At 47.1% G+C, this 20109-nt stretch overlaps 1 protein-coding gene across 1 annotated transcript in view; it reads right to left on the minus strand.

Moving 5' to 3' along the window:
- The window catches only part of AGT (angiotensinogen (serpin peptidase inhibitor, clade A, member 8)), a 6711-nt gene extending 1899 nt beyond the window's left edge, over window positions 1–4812 (minus strand). The window contains exons 1-2 of the mRNA XM_009329187.1: window positions 4020–4812; window positions 1–201 (exon numbers count right to left, since the gene is read on the minus strand). Of these exons, the coding sequence (XP_009327462.1) occupies window positions 1–201; window positions 4020–4812 (994 nt within the window). The remainder of the gene's footprint in view (window positions 202–4019) is intronic.
- Window positions 4813–20109: the final 15297 nt, after the last annotated feature.

A 20109-nucleotide genomic window follows, 5' to 3' on the forward strand; every position in this document is an offset into this window, starting at 1 on the left:
GGTCGCTGCCGTTGATGGGCTGCAGCACCGCCAGCAGCACGGTCTTGCTGATGGGGACTTCCACCACAGAAAAAATCCCGCTGGCATCAGTTTTGTACTTGAATGTCCCTGTGACTGACAACATAGGGACCAAAGCCTTCGTGTTTGAATCCACCCAGAACTCCTGAGGCTCTTTGAGCCGGGTGGCTTGCTTAACGTTCACTGAAAAACAGATTGAGAAAGAAGAAATTGATTCTTCTCTTTCTTCACTCCTCCCCTCTGCCCCTTAACAAGTATATATGTTTGCTTAAAAACAGCACACTGTGCATTAGACGAGGGTTGTGTGTATAAAATCATGTTTAGCTGCTGTAAACATATGTATCCTGCCGTTAATATGCCTTCTGGTAGCATCAGGCAGAGCCTGGTGCAGGCTCACAGCACAAGGACCGCGACCATCAGGACTGCAGCCAAAGCTGCTGTATTTCTGCTGGCTTTGTGGCCTTTCCTGGGCACAGTATTTCCGCTTGCTTGGTTGCCTGCTTCCTCACAGGCTGCCACGTGGCTCCCGGTTGGCTCATAGGCCTGTGTGGAGGGTCTGCTTGGATTTCCTCTCCATTCCTCAAGTGGCGGTGATGGCACACTTGGGAGCACATCCATCAGGGACAGCCCTTGCTGCAGGAGTGCTCTCAGGCAGCTGAGTGGGCTCAGGAGAGGGAAGGCAGTGCAAGCTCTGGCTGAGGTGTCGCCTTTGGCGATCTTATGAGCCTAAGCAATGGGGAAGGTAGTAAGCATAACACCGAAGTGTTTCTTAGGCCAAGGAGGTTAAAAAGGACATACCTGAACGCTTGCTAAACCTTAATATAAATTTCTTACCCAGTTCACAAGTTTGGGAAGCCTTGCTCTCACCTCCTGCTGCTTCTGTGCAGCTTTGTATTTCAACATGTTATCTGCTGACTGCCATAGATCAGTGCTGCTGCCCAGTTAGGCAGATAATCCTGTTGGCATTAAAAAAACTACTGCCATCAGCGAGAAGGGCAAAGCTCAGAAATCTCGAAATTGCAGTTTGGTGGAATTAGGAAAACAGATGTATATGTTGTGGTAAAGAAAGGACCTCCTTGCATTAAAGTAATTAATATTGGTATAAAATAGGAGCTGGTCTAGCTGTACTGTTAACTAGTCTATTCTCCAATAAATACAGATAAATGCTGGACCCTAACATATTTAATATGCAGTAAGTGGTTTTGCATAGGAACACTTGCCTCTTAAATGACCTTGCACAAAAAGAGCATTTAGGTGCTTTCACCTACTATAACTTCACCAGAAAGAAGCAGCAGGTAGGAGATGTGAAAGGTGTAAGCAAAACAAATAAGAAGGAAGTAGAGTTGTTCACCTTTTTTTCTTATAAGAACGAGGGATGCAAGAAGAAAGGAGCCACTTTCACAGGATCTGATTAACCTACAGAATTTATTCTCACAGGATAGCAAAAGTCAAGACTGTAACAGAGTTAAATAAAAGGAAAAAAAGAATTGAGCATTCAGATAGCTAAATGTATCAAGGTGGGATACTAATTGGTTTTAAATGCTCTTGGGAAAGATGTTGCAAAATTTCAAAGATCTGCTATTGACTTTGGGAGTGAGGCCATTAATATTGTGCCAGTCATGAACCGTGACAAATCAGCACCCCTGCGTTTGCAACGGCTGCCTGTGGCCTTCTGCTAGGTGAGGGTCTGGACATCTGTGACCTCAAACGTGTAACCAGGCGTGCATTCCCCTGAAAGCGCTCTAAAAGATGTTACTAGTCTTAATATGACTCTTTCTTACAGCATTTTTTTAGGACATGGGAGAGATGTATTTACTAAAGAAACCCTGCTTTTTGCCTCAGACACCTGGAATGTAAAATGAGGAAAGCGGAAGATGAACATCCCTTCTATAGAAGGTGATAGCTGACACATTGGAAGAAATGGTTTCTTACAGTGAGATCTCTCGTATCAGGACACAGAAGCTGTGGGATTGGGCAACCTTTCGGCAACCACATCAGAGCAGGGAAGAAACCTGTGGCTACGATATAGGGAAGATAACTGAAGTGAAAAAGGCTGTCAATCACAGAGCGAAGATGTAGCCTGGGAGAGTAAAAGAGTGCTCTGCCGTGCTGACTTGGGAGTACAGGAAAGAAACGTTGGACCTCTCTGCTTCAGGTGATGATCTCCATGTTCTATAATACAGCCTTTATGCCAGCCTGACAAGCTTAATGAGAGGATGACTTTCTGTGGAAAGCTATGACTTTTTACTTTAAAAAAAAAAAAAAAACAACCAAAAAACAGCAAAAAAATCCTACCACATTTTTAGTTAAAACTGAAATTGTTGAAGGTTGTCTGTTCAAAAGAGAGTTTAAATGGTAGAAGGTAAGGGCCCTTAAGATTGTGCAGTCCCACGGTGCTATTTTCATTCACTTGTTTGTAATTATTTTGCAACTTCAAACAAAAAAAGAAGTCTGTCAGTAAAATTTGCACCTGGTGTTCTGCATTGGATTCTAAATGGCAGTCCCTGCTTGGCAGCAAGTCTACAAATGTGAAAACAACTGTGTGCAAAGGGAGCAACAGTTGAGACCGTTGGAACATTTAGCTGTTGTTTTGTATGGATTTCTGTCATTTTATCAATCCTATGGCTGTTGATAGCATCTCAGGAGCGTATATAATGTGTTTCAGACAAAAAAAAAATGTACTTTTTCCTTTTTGCAGCTATAGAGACAGACATGGAACATGACAGCATCAGCTGTCATGGTTGCCCCTCCACAACCAAATGGCAAAGCAAATGCTGAAGTAATCTCTTGTGTTTATTAGAAGACAGTTGCTTATCTAATTCATTTGTTCTTGAGCCAATCTTCTCCATCCCACATGTGGAGACTACAGCATCTCAAGTGCACCCTTCTGAGAGAGAGGTGGTAGTAGAGCTGACCCAGTGACTCAGACCCTCAAGCATGTGTTCCTAAGCTAATAAAATTGCAAGTTTCCAATACAGAAGAGAAAATTGTTCTGCTAAAGCAAAACTCTGCCAAAGTCTGTAACACGAGACTTCATTTTTGTGGTATCATCCCTATGCTAGACCTTACGCTGAAGAGAAAGCTGATGCTCGCAGCTCCCTGAGGAGTTGGGATCAGTTAATGACAGCACCCATGAAAGGCAAAGAAAACCTGATATCCAGTTTACAGGTGGGAAGATGAAGGCACAAAAGCATTTCATGGGCACCAGAGCTCCACCTAAGCAGTAGACCCGCTTAGCAGAAATACAGTCACTGGTAGACAAGCTGTCCTAAAGCGTGCGACCTCTGGTATTGCATTCAGTCGCAAGGATTTTAAAAAGCACCTACACTCAGAAGAGGAGGCCCAGTTGTGGTACAGAGGAATTTCTGGGACAGCAGCATGGAATGACCCTAGGTAATTAAGGGATTGCCTTAACTCTTCTAGTTTTGTATATGCTCCCTGCTTCCATAACTGGTAGCTTGTTTGGTTGCTTCCTGAGCCAGAAGTTGCCTCCAGACTTCTGTGTTTAATAGTCACTAGAGGAGTCATGTCCATTATGTTTTTTTAGACTTTCTTGAATCTGTGCCTCTGGCCTGTTACCCCCAGCTCCCCTGTGGAAATACAGGTTCTGGGGAAAGGTATTTCTTTGGCTTGCTTTAAACCTACTTCCTGATCATTTTTCTGGAGGCCCCTCATGACTTTTATTTCCTTTGCAGTCAGAAATGCTGCGCAATCCTCTCTTATTCACGTTCCCACAGCTTCCTGGACAAGGAAAACTTTTTGGAGGCCATATCCCCCCACCTCCTCCCTGTTGCCCTTGCTGGCTTGTGGCAGTGTGCAGGCAGGACCGCCAGCAGAGCGGTGGGGAGCAGGGCACTGTACATGGAGCAGTGGTCCAGCCTTCCATCTGAGCCCTTCCCTCTCGCTGCTGGCCAGGCGTGACCTTGCTTCCTTCCTGGGAGCAGGGCCACTGCTCGTCCTCCACCCAGCCTGCCCCCAAAATGAGCAGTGCTGCCTCGTACCTGCCAAGCGGACATCCACCACAAACAGCAAGTTGGTGGATGGATCGATGTCTGTCAGTAAGCACTTGCTTTGGCCCTCGCTTTTGGCCTCCACAAAGGCGTTTATTTGCTTTGCTGCCTCGCCTGGGTTTGTAAAGTCAACAGCTCGGGCGTAGAGAGCATCGACGGAGGGGAGCAAGTCCTGCACGAACAGTTGGGATAGAGGTACACCGGGGGCAGAGAATAGGCAGAGCATCTTGGAAAAGAGCAGCTCCTCGTCCCTGCTCTCGATGAGGCTTTCGATCATCCTCAGGCTGGAAAGGACTTTGTGTCCATCCACCCTGGAGGTGCAGTCAGGGTCTCCGGAGGGGGGAACAATTCCCAGCAAACCCTGCAAATCAGCTGCCGTCTGGTTTGAGGCACCCATGTAGAAAGACACCAAGGAGCCATAAAGACTGGTTGGGGACAGGAGCACGTTTTGGCCCCGCCGCACTTCCCGCAGCTTGCTGTAAAACCGTGCACCCAGGATGTACACAAAGTCCTTCAGGTAGCTCAGTTTCTGCCTCCCCCAGCCACTCAGGCTCGGGGCTTCCAGCTTGTCCTTGTTGTTCAGGTCACCTTCATAGGCAGGTGTGGTTTGAGACTCGATCGAGATGGGGACAAAAGTTTTCTTTCCCTCCTGGACCAGGCTTTCCAGCTCCTCACAGGTACTCTTGTTGAAAGAAAACAAATTGAAAGGGTGGACGTAGACCCGGTCACAAGTCACTGCGGTGAGGCACACCAACAAACAGAGAAGATCTGCTGCCAGGTTCATGTTGAAAAATCGCTTCCACAGTGTCTGCTGAAAGAAAAAGGGGGGAGGAAAGAAGCCTGATCAGCCTGTTGTAACTACAGTTTCTCTTACTCGCAGGGTGAGGTTCTAGTGCTGCGTTGGAGTTACAAAGGCAGGAATTTCAGTATTTAGGGCTGGTTGGTCCGACACTGCCCCCTGAAAAGCCCAGGGTGAGATGGCCACCAGTTTCAATAGTGGCAGGTGGGGAAATTCTAAGCACAGATTTGACTCCGTTGCCCGCTGCAGTACCCTAACGATTTAGCACAGGAAGCAATATGGTTGTGCATGCCGACTAGTTAGGCTTGCAAGCGAGAGTGTGCTAGTTCTGGCAAAACATTATAATAATGCAAGTATAATGCTCCTGGGACCTGGTCAGAGCTACCTCTGCAAACTGCTGCACTAAATCTTGCTGACACACAGACAGGCTAAGCAATTTGCCTGCTGTTACACGGGAAGTGGGTTTGGAAACCGGGTCTCTTAAGGTCCAACCACTGAACGATCCCCCTTTGTATGTCTAGTCAGCATAATACTTGGCACTAGCAGAGCATTTTGTGTTTTCGTAGCCCAGTGCAAACATTCATTCTAGCTTCGAGGCAAACACACTCGAGGCTTCCTTGTACAAATGTGCTAACACTGAAACCATTTTCATAGCACCTTCTTTACCTGAATAGAGAGTTAGAAGGGGTAAGCTGAGTTTTACTCTACTGTACAGGCAGTCTTCTCCTGCGGCAGAAGACCACCGACTGCTCTTGTTTTTCCTGACAAGAAGTAGAGAATTTTACTGGATGTGGAGGTCACTGCTGTTTTGGCACAAAGGATCTGGCGCATATTGGGAATGAGAAAGTCATGGGCACACATATGCACACATACATATATACATGTGTGTGTGCAAACACACTGACAAATTTTGCATCTTTATAATTCTCACTTTTCCTATATCCCATTTTTTTATAACTAGTAGCTCTGCTGTACCTTCCCTGGATTTCTAGTCTATGACTTTGAATTTGTGTATTTGAAATCCAAATGCGTTGGAAATTATGCATCTGTAACACTTATTGTTGGCTAAAACGCTGTTATTCAGAGCTGTATTTTTATTTTACTAGTCATTTCTTGTTTATTGTAGCTCTGTTCACCCTCTTTTGCCCTTTCCAAGCTCTGCAGAGCTCATTGGATGGGCAAAATGCTAACAGCCTTGCCAATAACCAAGCTCTGCTCTCCGCCTTCTTTCTCCAAGAATTTCTGAGTTGCGCCAGCCTGTCAGGTATTGTCATTCTGGTAGCCTGAGCCTTTTGAGAGGAAGCAGTGCAATGTCTGTCTCACCAACACTTTAATTTACACAGGGTGGAAGTGTCTGGGTTTAAATCCAGCCGTTCAAGATTGGGACAGCTCAGGAAAACAAATCAAAAAGCCATGAAATAGAGGCGCTGCCCTTCCCAGCCTATTCTCTCCATGATGCAATTCTTTTGACGTATTTCTTAATCCTTCCTGTAGCAGCAGTGAGGGTGATTCTGTGCCACCTGGTCAGGCTGTGCCATTAGGCACCGCTGGTGCCCAGCGGTTACTTCTTTACGGCTGCCAGAGCCACCGTGTCAACTCTTTTCTCATGAGCAGAAACAAGAGGGGCAGTTCTCACTGCTGGCACTTACACTAAGCCCCATCTGTGGAAAACCAGCGGGGCTTATTTCCCAAAAGAAGTCAGCCCAGAGCCTTTCAGAAAAGCATGAAAACTTGAGTTGAAAAATTGGCATTCAAAGTAAATCCAGTAAGTGTGCTTACTCGCCTCTGTCTTGGTGTGTGCCACCCCTCGAACGCCGTCCCCCCTCAGGCAGGCTTCTCGCGACACTTCTTCCCCCTGGAGCGGTGCGGTGTGATTGCTGGTAGATTTATGCCCTTTCCACGGGAGGGCCCTTTCTACATGTCCGTAATGGCATTGCGCAAAGCTACTTTACATCACAGGCTGGGGGGCCGGAAAAAGTTAGCTCCGGCCAGACGGGACCTGATGAAACCTGAGCACGGCTTAACACCAGCTACATAGAAAGTTCTAGGGATGGATACACAACCTTTAACCGGGCCCAGCACATCTGCATAGCCTGCGGTTACACATTTACTAAGACTGGCACAGCCGATTTACTATGCAGAAAAAATGATTATAGGAGCTGAAAATAACTCAGCTCATTTTGTGCCAGACTCAAAGAAATGCAGATTTCTTTGTACCTGTATTTGTTGTACAGTCGGACCAGATTTTTTTCTTCTTGGATAAATTGCCTTTAATCTTTACCTTGCAGCTTGGGTACCCATCAGTGAGTGGAACATGTACGCTACTGCAGAGTAAAATGATTAAACTCAATTTTTACCCTTTCTTTCCCTCTTGACCTATCCAGAAGATCAAAAGTTTGTTCTTTTTCCTCTTCAAAACAAAATGTGTTGAAAAGGAGAGGATGAAAGCTAGATGGATTAGGTTGCCAGAGACAGATCACCGAGACATCATCCCTCCCAGTCTCAACTTCCCAAGTCCTATTTGGCAAAAGGGGTGGGATTTGGAGATCTTTCTGCTGCTTTTGAAATTGTCCTCCAGTTTGGCATGCCCCTTCTTCCTCTTTAAGCAAATAAACAGTGAATCAAACCGGGGATGATGCAGTTGGGTTAGACTTGGTCTCATTCAGTGCCTCTGTTATAGTTAGTAATTAAAATCCCATGGTTCTAATAGGAGTAGGGCTGATTTAACATCCATGCCCTGATTTTAGAGGGCCAGTCAGGCATGGTTGGTACTGTGGTGCCCAGTTACACGTTGGCTTCAAGGAGAGAGCCGAGAGAGAGGGATGTTTTCAGTGCACCTGGGCAGTTGGAGCTGGTGGAGTTGAAGGTGGAGGCAGGGATAGCCAAGTCCTGCCATCCCGAGCGCTGTGTGCCAGGTGACTAACGCTAAAGGGATGGGAAATTTCTGTCTCTGCAGCCCTGCTTTTCATTTAAACAATCTGATTACCTTAGCTCTAATGAGGTCTGAAAGCGGTTCTGAGCACAGGCCCGTATGACATGCTGTCATGCACTCAAGGCTTAAACAAACAGCTTGAAATATTTAAGGTGTTTTGTCCCCTTGCGTGCCTGAGCATCTCAGTTGAGGAAGCATCTGGCAATAGAACAGTCCGTGAGCATTTGTACCATCTCCAGATGGCTATGAAATGCATGCAGCCCAGCCATGGATCCAGGTGACAGGAGAAGTAGTTCCCCCATTAAAAATGCATTTTGTTCAGCTAAATGCTACGAGAATGACCTAGGTTTTGGGTTGCAATCCCCCTTCTTTCCCCTCTCCCCTGGAGAGTCCTTCCCGCAGGCAGGCTGGGGGAGAAAGCTGGTCCCTTAGAGGCCGGTGGAGGTGCGGGTGGGACGTGTGACAGCACAGCCCAAATCTGTGTCTCCTGCACCTCCACCGAGGTGGGTCCACGTAAGGCACTAGGCACCAGCGGTGTTCACGAGTGGCCAGACCATGGCGTGCCTGTGAGCTATAGCTGGTCTGCTACATCCTCCTAGGCGAGGCTTGAGCACAGAGAAATAGCAAACCCAGCTTGATACTCTCAGTATCAAGGACACAGAAACCAAGGCTGTTTCAATGAAAGACACCTTGTGCTCTGTTAAAGACTGAAAAGTATCCTTAATAACAAGAATTATTGACTTTGGCTAATAAGCTACAAGTGATGCTAATAACATACACAACAGCTGCCAGACTTATGTGTTTACTGTGGACAATAAACACTGGAAGGGGAAATCACATAACCCACGGCCACTGTATTTTTTTTCCTTAAATCATTATGCCTCTATGCATGATTCAGAAACGCTGCCCTAGCACCCAGAGGGCATTGCTGTTTGGGTATCTCCTACTTCCAGCTCCCCCGTGGTCCATGACCAAGTCATGCTGCAGCTCCTGGTGCTCTCCTTTTGCTGTGGGCACCAGCCCCAAAGCAGGCATCCTTGGCCACAGGGGATGCTGCCCCACGGAAGAGGGGGAACAGGAGGCAGCTGAACGATTACTCCTGTGTGGTGTTCTGGTGGCTCTGTTACATAAAGGAAGTTCAGGTTTTGGTTGAAAGTTCTCAGGGTTTTTGTCCAAGTCAACCTTTGGGTGTTTGTGCACTCAGTTCTATCATTTTCTGTTGGCAAAAAATTGTTAACATCTTTGGGGAGCGCAGGAGTCTTCCCCCACCCCCAACTCAATCAATAAAGTAATTGAAATAAAATACCCAGCTTTCTCCAGAAAAAAAGTTTCACCAGAAAATGTTCAATGACCTACTTTCACCACAGTGCTCCTCCTGCTTTGGACCACCGGGATTTTGGCTGGCCTCAGTAATGAGGGAGAACCTTTGATTTCAGCTTATGTTCATGCCCTACTACAAAGCTCAGACACAAACCCCGCCTAATTTGCTGGTCACTTATGCTCACTCAATTAATATTCCTCTATTAAGATGCATCACGCACTAGTGCACTTCTTAGATCTTTGTCTTTTATCTTCTCACAGTTTCTACTAAAGGAGGAGCTTTCAGACTATAAAGAACATACACTGCTACACCTGGAATTTACTTTATCCTAGTAGGACTTAATTACAGTTAGTCTTTCATGTTACTTCTGAGCCATTTTTAAGCGGGATTGCACAAGCATTATTCCAATTACTATATGTGGACCCTTTTCTCAGGCTTTTTTTTTTGTTGGGTTGTCATGGTTTTAGGAACAAGCGTGTGCTTAAAGATAGAGCTTCGACTTCAGAAAGAAGAGAGTCTCTATCCTGCCCTTCAGCTCCGGTGGCCGAGGATTTGGTTCCCCAAATAGAGCTGTGCCAGAAAACCTGCGGCGGGCCAAACTTCACCGAAAAGCTTTCCGGCAACTAGGAACAGAAGAAGGTCAAAGCAAGGCTGTTCCTAAAGGCATCCCCTGTGCAAAGCAAGCCAGGGCCCATGCACGTTTCCTAACGAATCTCACCCTGCACCAGCCGCAGTAAAGGTACAAAGAAACACAGACCTCTCAAACCTGCTCTTCAGCGAAGAGGTTCACGCTCTCCTTTTGCCCCACTCTTCCCGATTTCGGGGGGGGGATGGACTCGGCTCCCCCTTTTATAACCCCTCTTGCATAAGCAGGGCCCTCCCTCCTCCCTCCCCCCCCACTGCCCTCATTTCTCTTCAAAACCTGCCTCTGTTTTTCCTGCTTGTTATTCATGGTCGCTGCTGAGAGGGAGCAAAGAAGGGTGGAAAAACACTTGTGCCGTAGTTACGGGTTCCCTCGCAGCCCCACTCCTCATCTCCTTTGCTCTGTTGAGATCTCTGTTGAGAAGTGCTAATGGGGAAGCGCTCCCCTGCCCCGTGGAAGTTTCTCGGCGGTGGTGCTGCTAGTGCTACTTTGTGTAAATACCATCAAATAGGCTTCGGAAATTTTAACCCTGGCAGAAGAACACTAACCCTGCAGCCGGCAGTGAGTAATTCGGTCTTGAATGGGAAAATGATTTTGTCCAAGCTAGAATTTCAATTGATCAGCCAGGCGGCTATTCTTTTGCTGAAGAACAACGCGTCTCCACTCTGTTGAAAAGTGTTTTCATTGATCCAGGTCGTTCTAGGAAAAGCTGTATAAAATTCAGCACTTTGTGTGGAGACAATAGTAAATATTTTATTCTGTTTTGTTCAGTTTGTTTTCCAGCTTCCCCAAATTTTGCTCTGAGATCTGAACTAAAAGGGGCCAGACGTACTCCTGTGATGATGTTCTTGTCTCCTGCAAGGTTATGGTGGGAGTCATGGAGCAGGGATAATAAATTACAGCCTCAGACCACAGACCTTCACATGGGTTCTTCCTAGGTTGAGTGGGCATGTCTGGCCTACATAGACTATGAATTAATATATGGCTAACTCAGACATGATAGCATGTACATGGTCATATATCATTCATTACTAAATTTGAGGGTTTCTTTTTTTAAGACTAAAAGTACCTTGAGTGAGAAGTAGGCCACAAACAGTTCGTTTATACAACCTGTGGGTTTGACGCTGGTAATCGTAAACCCCTACACCCCATCAACATTCATAATGTTCCCTCTCTCTTCTGCTTTGGTAAGGGAAGACAGCGTGGGGTCTGGACAAGGCACGCAACGGAGAGGGCAAATGGGCACTTGGAAAAGGACAGGAAGGAAAGGAAAATGATGGATGATGGAAAAAGAGGATGCCTGTGTGGGAGGATCCAACAAAAGGAAGACAGGGACTATTGCTTCATCGGCTGGTGCAGTGGTTGCTCCAGGTGTGGCAGGCAGTTGTGACGGTGGAGGGACCACCGTTTGTGAGACATTCAGGAAAAACTTTGTAGAGCAGCCAAGTGCCTACAGAGACCAAGATGCTTCAGTTTGGAAGAGAAATCACTGGTATGGGGACTAGAAACATAAAATGATGAAGGTGAACAGAAAGTCCTGAGTCACTGTTTTTGTAATGATGCCAGAATCAGTGGGTTCCCAGTAAAATTATCAGGCAGCAAATGTAAATGAAAGGAAGGGCCCTTTTGCGTATATAAACTGCAGGAGGCACTGCTGTAGGATGCTGTGGAGACCGAAAGTCTTAGCTAGTACAAAAAGAGGCTAAATGAACTCACAGAGGTCACGGCCATCAGAGGCTGCAGAACATGATGGCCCAGGTCTGATTGCCAACTCAGGAAATCCCCGGACAGCTGGTTGTCATGAATTTTAGCTTGATCTATATAACAGCTCTAGCATTCCCCTCTAAGGGCTTGTCTTCAACTTGCGATGCGAGATGTCTGAGCTGAGGCCAGCTTGTGCTGGCTCATTTTGCAGCACAGATTGGAAATACTCTTTCAGTAGAGCTATGCTAGTGAAACGTCACACCCAGCAAACCCGACCCTCAGCCCCGGCATTGCTGGGCTGTGCTCCTGTGCAGAGCGCATTGAAGAACCCGCTGCTATCTCTTCAAAATCAACAAAAGCCCTGGAAAATATGAAATATTTTCAAAAACTGTGGGTAGGCTCTTAATATTAGTTAGCCACTTTTCAGTTTTTTTTCTCTCTTAACCAGGCTACATGTACTAACCCATGGCAGAGTTACTGCACTGGGGTCTGAAATGCGTCTCTGTCTCCTGCCGGACCTTTGGGCTCTGTTCTCACTTCAGCTGCACACAAAGTACTCCGTGACTTTTTCCAGAGTAAATAAGTAGGGAAGAAGGGGTACAGCTCTGGCAATGGGTCAGGCAGGTTTCTACACATTAGTAAACCGATTTCCCCCCATTATGTGAGAACTGTGGCAAGCTGCCATGGGCCTGATTTTGTTTATTTTTGCTATCTCTGGTGGGGAAAGGCTGTGCAAAGTAATTTTTTTTAGCTGTTGTAACAAAACTTTGATAAGGAATAGGTTTGCATGTCGTTTTTCCCATGTTTTCTCTGTACACCTGACCTCTGCCCTTGTTGGCTGGAACCACTTTTCTGTGAAAGCAGCTGATGAGCACAGGGGATGTACTCAGCTTGCCCAATTTTTTGTGTAAAAAGGATTGCAAAAATGCTTTTCAATAATAGCATTCAAAGTACAGATGATGAAAGAGAGAGATAATCCCGCTTCTGCTGTGGGTTCTCACAGTGAGGAGCAATGGAAAAATTGGTAACGTGGCTGCTACAAACCCCAAGGACCACATGTGTCGCCCCTGTGCTGGGGCGGAGGGACACGGTGTGCCAGCCTGCATGATGCCAAAATGCACATGGTGAGTGGGTGGATGGAGAGCTGACTCAGGTAGCTGGGGCCTCCCCAAATGTGACATGGCACTCCTTCCTCGCAGGAGGAGAAGTGCCCTGGCTGTGCTGGCTGCCCCAGCAGCCACCAGCCCGGCAGTGCCGCAAACCCTCCGTGATGGAGGAGGGAGCATCACCATCTCCGCATCTCTTTCTGCTCCTCAAGGAACGGTCCTCTTGAGGGATGTCTGTGTGCTGGTGATCTGTGGAGCTCTTCTAATGATTTAATACCCAAATGAGCTTATATTAACACTAGCACACGTTGTTCCAGCTTATAATTACATTTGGTTTGTTATGGCTTCTGTTTGCAGGCCCTGAGTGTAGAGACTGCTTTGAATTTTGGTAACCTGTTTTTTTTTCCGGTCCCAGGGGAAGGTGCAGTTTTTAATGGAGTTTTAAGAACGGTCCATGCACAGCCTGCACATGCACACACAGGCACGACCATGTGCACACTGTGTGTGCAGGCAAAGGGAACCTCCTACCCTGAGGATCTCAAAATACTTTGCAGTGTAACCGTTACATTGGCAATTTGTAACTGATTTTGGATCCTTCCCTGCGGCAGGTGCTGTGCCTGTGAGGAGCGAGAGATAATCCTGGACCGAAGCAGCCAGGACAGAGCGAGCCTGTCCAAAGAGGGAAAGTGGACACGAAGAGGTGACATGATTCACCTTCAGTCACACAGCAGATTGGTAACATCCCAAGAACGAGCATCCAGGTTTCTTGACACCCAGCTCAGGGTATTACCTATTTGATCACACTGTATCTGCATCCCTCAGGTGAGAGCTGCAAGGCAGAGGAGCAGGGACGGCAGTGCCTGCACAGCGAGATGCCTGCCTCAAAGAGCTGGAGCCAGCATTGTTATCACAGTTGATATGCTTTTTATGATACTCTCCTGCCAAATGCCTTTGTATTGGGGGACGGGGCAGATTTTGCACTGTCCCAACATTTTCCAGCTGGGTCAGCCACTGAAGTCTTCAAGCTGTTCCCCAAGATGAGTGAGGGAAGCAGCCAGGTGACCGCTGTCTGGGAGATGCCACAATATTCAGCTCCAAAGGCTCCACCACCAAACGTCCTGCTCTCCTCAGTATTGCAAGGTTGCTGCATAAAGTTCAGTGAAGATTTGCTCCCTGGGGATCTTCTAATTGAGACCTTGGGAGGCTAATCCTTGCTGGCACTACTGGGATTTTGAAACTCTCATTGCACTTTTTGATCCCGAGCCAAATTGTCCCTAGGGCACCATGCATGACAGTTGTTTTCTTCTAGCCTGGAAACGGCTGCTATTCAGTAAAGCTAAAAGCAGACCCATAGAAAGACCTTTGGAAGCTGGGATACTCCTATTCCCTGTGCAAACTCAGGTTCCTCTTCATCTTCTCCCCAGCCTCCTTCAAGCCATCTCCACCCCTCCTCCTGCTCCTCTGCCCACAGCTTCCTGCCCTGGGTGGGCAAATAGTTGCAAGCAGCAGGACTCCGCTATTTTGGCTGCTATTCCGTGTTCCTCTGAGAAGATTAGCTGTGGTGGTCTCCTGCCTCACTCGAGGAGTGGTTTTAATCCTATATGGTTTATGCAGTTCATCAGTGAGAAACAGACCGGCTCCTTGCCCACTGTGGGGGTTACAGGACGCTTCCATTATCTGGAGTCGTAGCCACTGAAAGGCAGCTCCCACACTGCCAGCCAGCTACAAGGGCAAAGCTGCAACTCTCTTGGGCCAAGCAGCAATAATCTACGGTATAAAAAAGGACAGATGCCTTTTGCAACCTGAGATAAGGGTGTGGCTTTCAGATTCACTTTAATTTGAGGGGTGCACAACTGATGACAGCAAAATTGTTGGACTCCCTCCCGCTTTCAGATCCTGGTAGAAAGATGGAAAGGTAGAAAGCAGAGAGACAGGCTGAGCCAGGCAGCATTATGTAAGGCTGCCCAGGCTGCCAGAGCCTCACAGGGTCTCTCTCCTCGGGGCTGCAGTGCAGACCCATCACCTCCTTCAGGACCAGCTCCAGCCACTCCATGCAGAAGTGGGAGCTGACTTCCCACCCCAACGCCCATGTGAAACTATTCGCAGATCTAAAGTTTGCACTAATCCAGGCGTTGCAGAACCGCAGGGATTGCTGTGGGTCCCTCTCTCCTTAGCCGAAGCTGCCTCCATGCGGAGCGCCTCCGCATCGCCGCTCCCAGCTCGGCAGGGGCTGCGCTGGGGGCCCCCGCCAGCACGGCTGCAGTGCCAGTAACATTTGGAAATGTTATTACCTTACTGCACTTTGTTAAACCAATAATTCTGAAAACAAGAGGAGAGAAATGTCAAATTTATACCCAGTGGTGGTTTTTACAGGAAAAAATGAAAGAGCTTGTAATTGAAGTTTCTGGGGTTTCAATAAGTGGCAAAAATCAGTCTTTTTGCAGATCAGAATTTCCTGCTCTTTTGTTTTTACTGGATGATTTTTAAGCAAAGGCTTAAATGTTTGCGGCAGTTTTGGGTTCATTTTCTTTTTACTTTGCTTTATTTTTCCACCTTTTCAATGTTAATTGTAAAAACATGAAATAACATTTTAGCTTATTGCTTGAGGGATAAGGCTGAGGAACAGTAAATTCAGCCCAGGATATTCCTAGTGAGAAAAGAATTAAGATTGCCTCCCGGCCAGGATGCTGAAACACACAGTGGTGAAACCCTCTGAAAACCATAAGTTCCCCCAAAAAAGATCAGTGGGTGCTCTTACAGCTACTCTCCCAGGAAAAGTTGAGCTCCCATAAGGATTGCCTCTGACTCAGGGGGTTGAAGGCATACTACAACTTGGCTCCTCTCCCACACTGCCACTTGGTGTTTCACAGTCTAAAGAAAAAAAAAATAATCTTAAAAGCCCTCTTTTGTTTGTAAAACAGCCCCTCCTCCAAAGTAATGAATGCAGCGGTGTATGCTTAGCTCTGACAAAAGCCTGGAACAACAGCTCGGAAAGCCATGCATGTTTGTCTGAGTAAAGCACTTAGATGGCTGTCTAATGATAATATTTCAGCTGCCAGCACAGATAATGTTGTCATTACTTGCCAAAGCACACAAGAAGACGTGTTTTATATTTCTTTCTGGGTGTACAAAAGCGGGGGGGTGGTAGCCCATCGGGTGATGCTTGTCAGAAAGGGAACAGGCAGAGCAGAGCTACCTCCCAGCCCTGGGGTGCTGTAAGCATTGGGGTAACCTGGGCAAGGTGGGCTATGCGGGTGGGCTGCCCTGGGAGGTCACCCCAACTCAGGGTGACAGCTCAGCACCCACCTCCTCTCGGCCCTGCAGCATGTCTGGCCCATGTCAGCATTTCATAGCCAGGCATGGCAGTGATGGCAAAGCTGCAGGTGGTGTGAGCACAGATTAGTCCTGAGACCACATTGGGATTGACACCTCTTTAGGAAAAGGACCTTTAGCTATTACACAGCACAGTGAAAGCAGCCAGGCTGTGGCCTCTGGCTTCTCACCACTATGCAAAATGATAATGAGCATTCACTGTAATTTTAGGATCTTCCTTTGAATGAGATTTTGATATCCTGCAGTTCCTCCAAGATATTTTTTCTTCTCTAATCAGCTCAGGGCAGGCTTTCAAAGGGCACTTCTTAAAACCACTCACCTTGATTTTCAGTACCCTTTTTCTCATTGCTTTCCAGCATTTTTCACTAGGCTGTCCACAACATTTTGTAGGGCAGTCCAGTCGTCAGGCCTGGCTTGCAGTCCCTGCACAACCCCTAAAGCCCTGCGTGGCCTTTCTCACCTCACCTCCCTCCACCTCACTTCTGCCTCTGAAAATGAGGGAGAGGAGGATGCTCCAGCCCTTCTGTAGTGAACCCTGGAAACGCCAGAGGAAGCGTGTATTACCTTATTGCTGGAAGCTGAAGGAAAAGTCCTTAAAAAACCAGCCCCAAGCTAGGCTCAATTTCATCTGGTCTCAGCTGTTGTTAGAGCAATATAACATGTCCCCTGTTAGCAAAGACGTGTGCAGGAGCACGTGCAAACCCTGCCAGGCTGCAAGCCACCGGGCAAAAGTCCATGCTCTGCATTGAGCCAAAGTAATGGAAAGTATAAGAAACAGCATGGTTTAATGTGACTGTGACTGTGGCATTTGGATTCAAATCAATGCAAGGTTCAGAGGGCGCCAAGCAGTATGAAATGAGACTAATCTCAGAGAGAGAATAAAGATGTTTTATGTAACTTCATACAAATTCAGAGGAATAAGGAAGGACGGAGAGCTGCTGAGCTTCACAGATAGTACCTCAGTCTACATAATAACATCTACCTTTGCAAATATAAAGGAGCTATAAAGGGACCAAGACAAAACCAGTCATGTCTCTCAGACCTCTGGAGAAAGAGCACAAAATGAAATCATCTAGCCTAAAACAGTCCTTTAGAGAAGGTCAGATGACACTGAAGGGGCTTAGCCAGCAGGCAACAAGTACCGGAGAACGTGGGATCAGTCAGGTCAAAGGCTATGGGTAAAACCTCCAACGTCAAACTGATGACAGGGCATGATGTTTAATGACAACAGGGTTATGAAAGACTGAATCAGTTTGCTGTCATTTAAATAACCAACTTTAAATCCTGAATGACCACGGTCCACCTGATGTTAATGGGGAAGGAATTACATAAGTGTGACTCAGAAAAGCACATGCCAGATGCTGAACAGAGAGGGCTGAAAGTCGGAGCTGCAGCATGGTGCTAAGCAAGGAGGCCAAGGAGAAATGGAGATCATAGTTTCCTACATCAGGCCTTTTGGGTTCCCTTTATGTCACCTTCTACTCCATGAATTACAGCTGGAGAGAGAGAGAATAAGAGTCTCTCTTAGATAAAAAGCAGTTAAAAACACAGAAAACCAAATCAGATTTTCTGCCTTCTTGATGAAAATAAGAACATCCAAGGAAGTCTGACACGATAGCATTGGTAATAGAAAAATGAAAATAGATAATAGAAAAATAGAAATGACAGAAATGTCTCTGCTCCTGTTCCTATCAGCAGTTAAGTGTGCCTGAGGCTCTGCTCTTGGCAGAGGATGCTTGCCCTCCGCCAGAGCCACCGCTTGTTCGGTGCAACGCCCACCCGGCCCCCTCTGTGGATGTCATGGGACGAGCAGTGTGGCTAGGCAGGAGGGCGATGCCTGCGGGCAGCTGCAATTGTGCTGGTGTTCACACTCTCTGTGTGCTTTGGAGCCATGGCCGAAGGTAACAGATAAAATTCCTGGTGTTTCAGGAACAGGCATTTAATGATGGTGCCTGGAAGAAAATGGTGTTCAGCTCTAACATACGTTACCAGTCTGTGCATCACTCGTGCTGCTACGCTGTCACCTTGAAATCTTGCCTGGTCGTGCGGCTCATAGAGATAGCTGCAGACTGCAGGAGCCTAATGGTTTCCAGAGGTGGCCTGTTGGGAATTAATCGCATTCGACCTGACATCTATCTCTCAGCTGGCAGCACCTTCACACCCTGGCAGACACTCACTTTGCAGACCAAGGACAGACCTACCCTATCGCCCCTGCTAGGAGAGGCCAGCAAACTGGAAACCTACCATTCCTGAGACAGCGTAATCATGGAGGATAGACTTTATTATTTAGGGCTGTCTTGTATTGCTTTAATGTCACAATATGTCTGTTGCAACAGCGTGCCAAATGAAAATGTACACAGCCTGGTGTCACAGCCTTATCGTCTGTGTTCACCTACCGTTCAGGAAGTGTTAAAATCTACCCTGCTCTTACTCAGTGGACCAGCCTGTCTAAGGAGCAAAGCCGTTCTAGGTCAGTGGCTCAAATCCTGCCTGCCACTCTCCTGAGCTAGTAGCAACCTGTTGTTGGTGTCTGTCCATAACAGAGTATCACAACACCTGTGTTTTGCTTTCCTCCCACCTATAACAGTCCCTGAGTATCCACAGAGAGCATCAAGCAGCAGAAATAACAAGTCATCTTAGGGGACAAATGCACTTCTCACTGCTTTCAAAAGAGGATTTCATGGTAAAAGAGCAAAACTGCTTGAAATACCTTTCCTTGTAAAACACTTGAGTGGGGTAGGTACGTAAGTGATACATATGTCTGTATGTTTCTGCCCTTCCAGACCAGAAAGCCTCAGGAATGAGACCATGATTCTTAACATGCGACAGGCAAAGTGTTGTATTTTAATGAGAACTGAAACATTTTATGAGCATTTTGCGCTCATTCCTCTTTTTTCCACCTGCCCTCCCCAGGCACCATCTCTCCTGGGCACTTTCAGTGCATTGACACCAAAGCTGAGATCTCAGGGACGTGAAGTTTCCCTGCAGTGTCATGACACGAAACAGCAGGGTGAGGAGAGGGAATGGCTGTCCCTGCCCTCTGGGAGAAAGACTGCAGCATGAAAACATCGCTTGCTATACACAGGAGCATTCACATAGGAGAGAAACTGCATGAATTCCCCTGCAGCAGGACAAGCACCCATAGAGGTCAGCCCACAAATTTTCATATGCAACTGAACTCTGAAAAGCAGAAATTCCCTGCAGCGGTATGGTTACTTTCTTTGGGCCATAGCAGGTGTGGAGTCTGCATGTCTAGAATGCCGAACATCTCCTTCCCCAGTCAGCACGTTAGTCTGGTGTATGAGGACATGCCTTGGCCCACACAGAAGCGTTGTGGATACAGTAAGTTCCTGGTTTTGCCACTGGCTGAATGTGGGATGTTGGATACGTCGCGTCCCTGGGCCTGTGTTGGCACCTAAATGCCTTTCGGCTGCCTTAGCCCCTTGGCTGGGATCCCTCTCACTTGACTATATGCATTTAATAGCTGGGCATCTACCCTAAGCTAGTTCATGAGGGTCCGTCTACAGGCAAATGAAAGACACAGTTGTCTCCCATGGGATCTTATGGATGAGTACACAGTGAATCACTTTCTGGAGGTGCCGATCTTCTGTACTGACAGTAGAAAAAGCTGAGGTGAGTAGCTTGGACTCTATTCTCAGACCTAAAGTTCGGTCAAATGACAGCCATGTTTGGAGCAGCAGGCCTGCCTCTTCTCACACGTTTGGACAGCATCCAAACATTTGGACAATGGGAACTCAGTCTCAGCAGGGAGCCTGCAGACATCAACAATGGATGCAATTATGGGGAATAAACATGGGAATATATGCTCTGAAAAAGAAAGCTCTCCTCACAGCACTGCTGTGAAAAATAGCAGAACAGAAAGGAACTAATTCTGTTTCACCTAATTGCTCTCCATAAATCATTTCTTGGCAGCAAGCTCGACTGGTCCACCAAAGGGCCAATTAAAGCAAAGGGAGGCTGAGTGCTGTTTGTACTCAGGGCTGTGTTTTGTATTACAGGAACTGTAATTTGTTCCAAGAGGGTGGCATCTCTTCCCTTTCCAAGCAGAGAGGAATATCCATGCCCATCTGGCTCTGAGCCTTGCCATTATTCCTTCAGAGCACCCACGGCGCATTAACTGGCGTCCTCTCCAGCACAGTGTTTTACTGTCCAATGTTAGATATGATGCTGCAGGTAAAAGCTGGGTAGTGGAAGAAGCACAGCGACAGACAAACAGGGTCAT

This window comes from Pygoscelis adeliae, unplaced genomic scaffold (assembly GCF_000699105.1).
Source record: "Pygoscelis adeliae isolate BGI_AS28 unplaced genomic scaffold, ASM69910v1 Scaffold77, whole genome shotgun sequence".
Lineage (NCBI taxonomy): Eukaryota > Metazoa > Chordata > Aves > Sphenisciformes > Spheniscidae > Pygoscelis > Pygoscelis adeliae.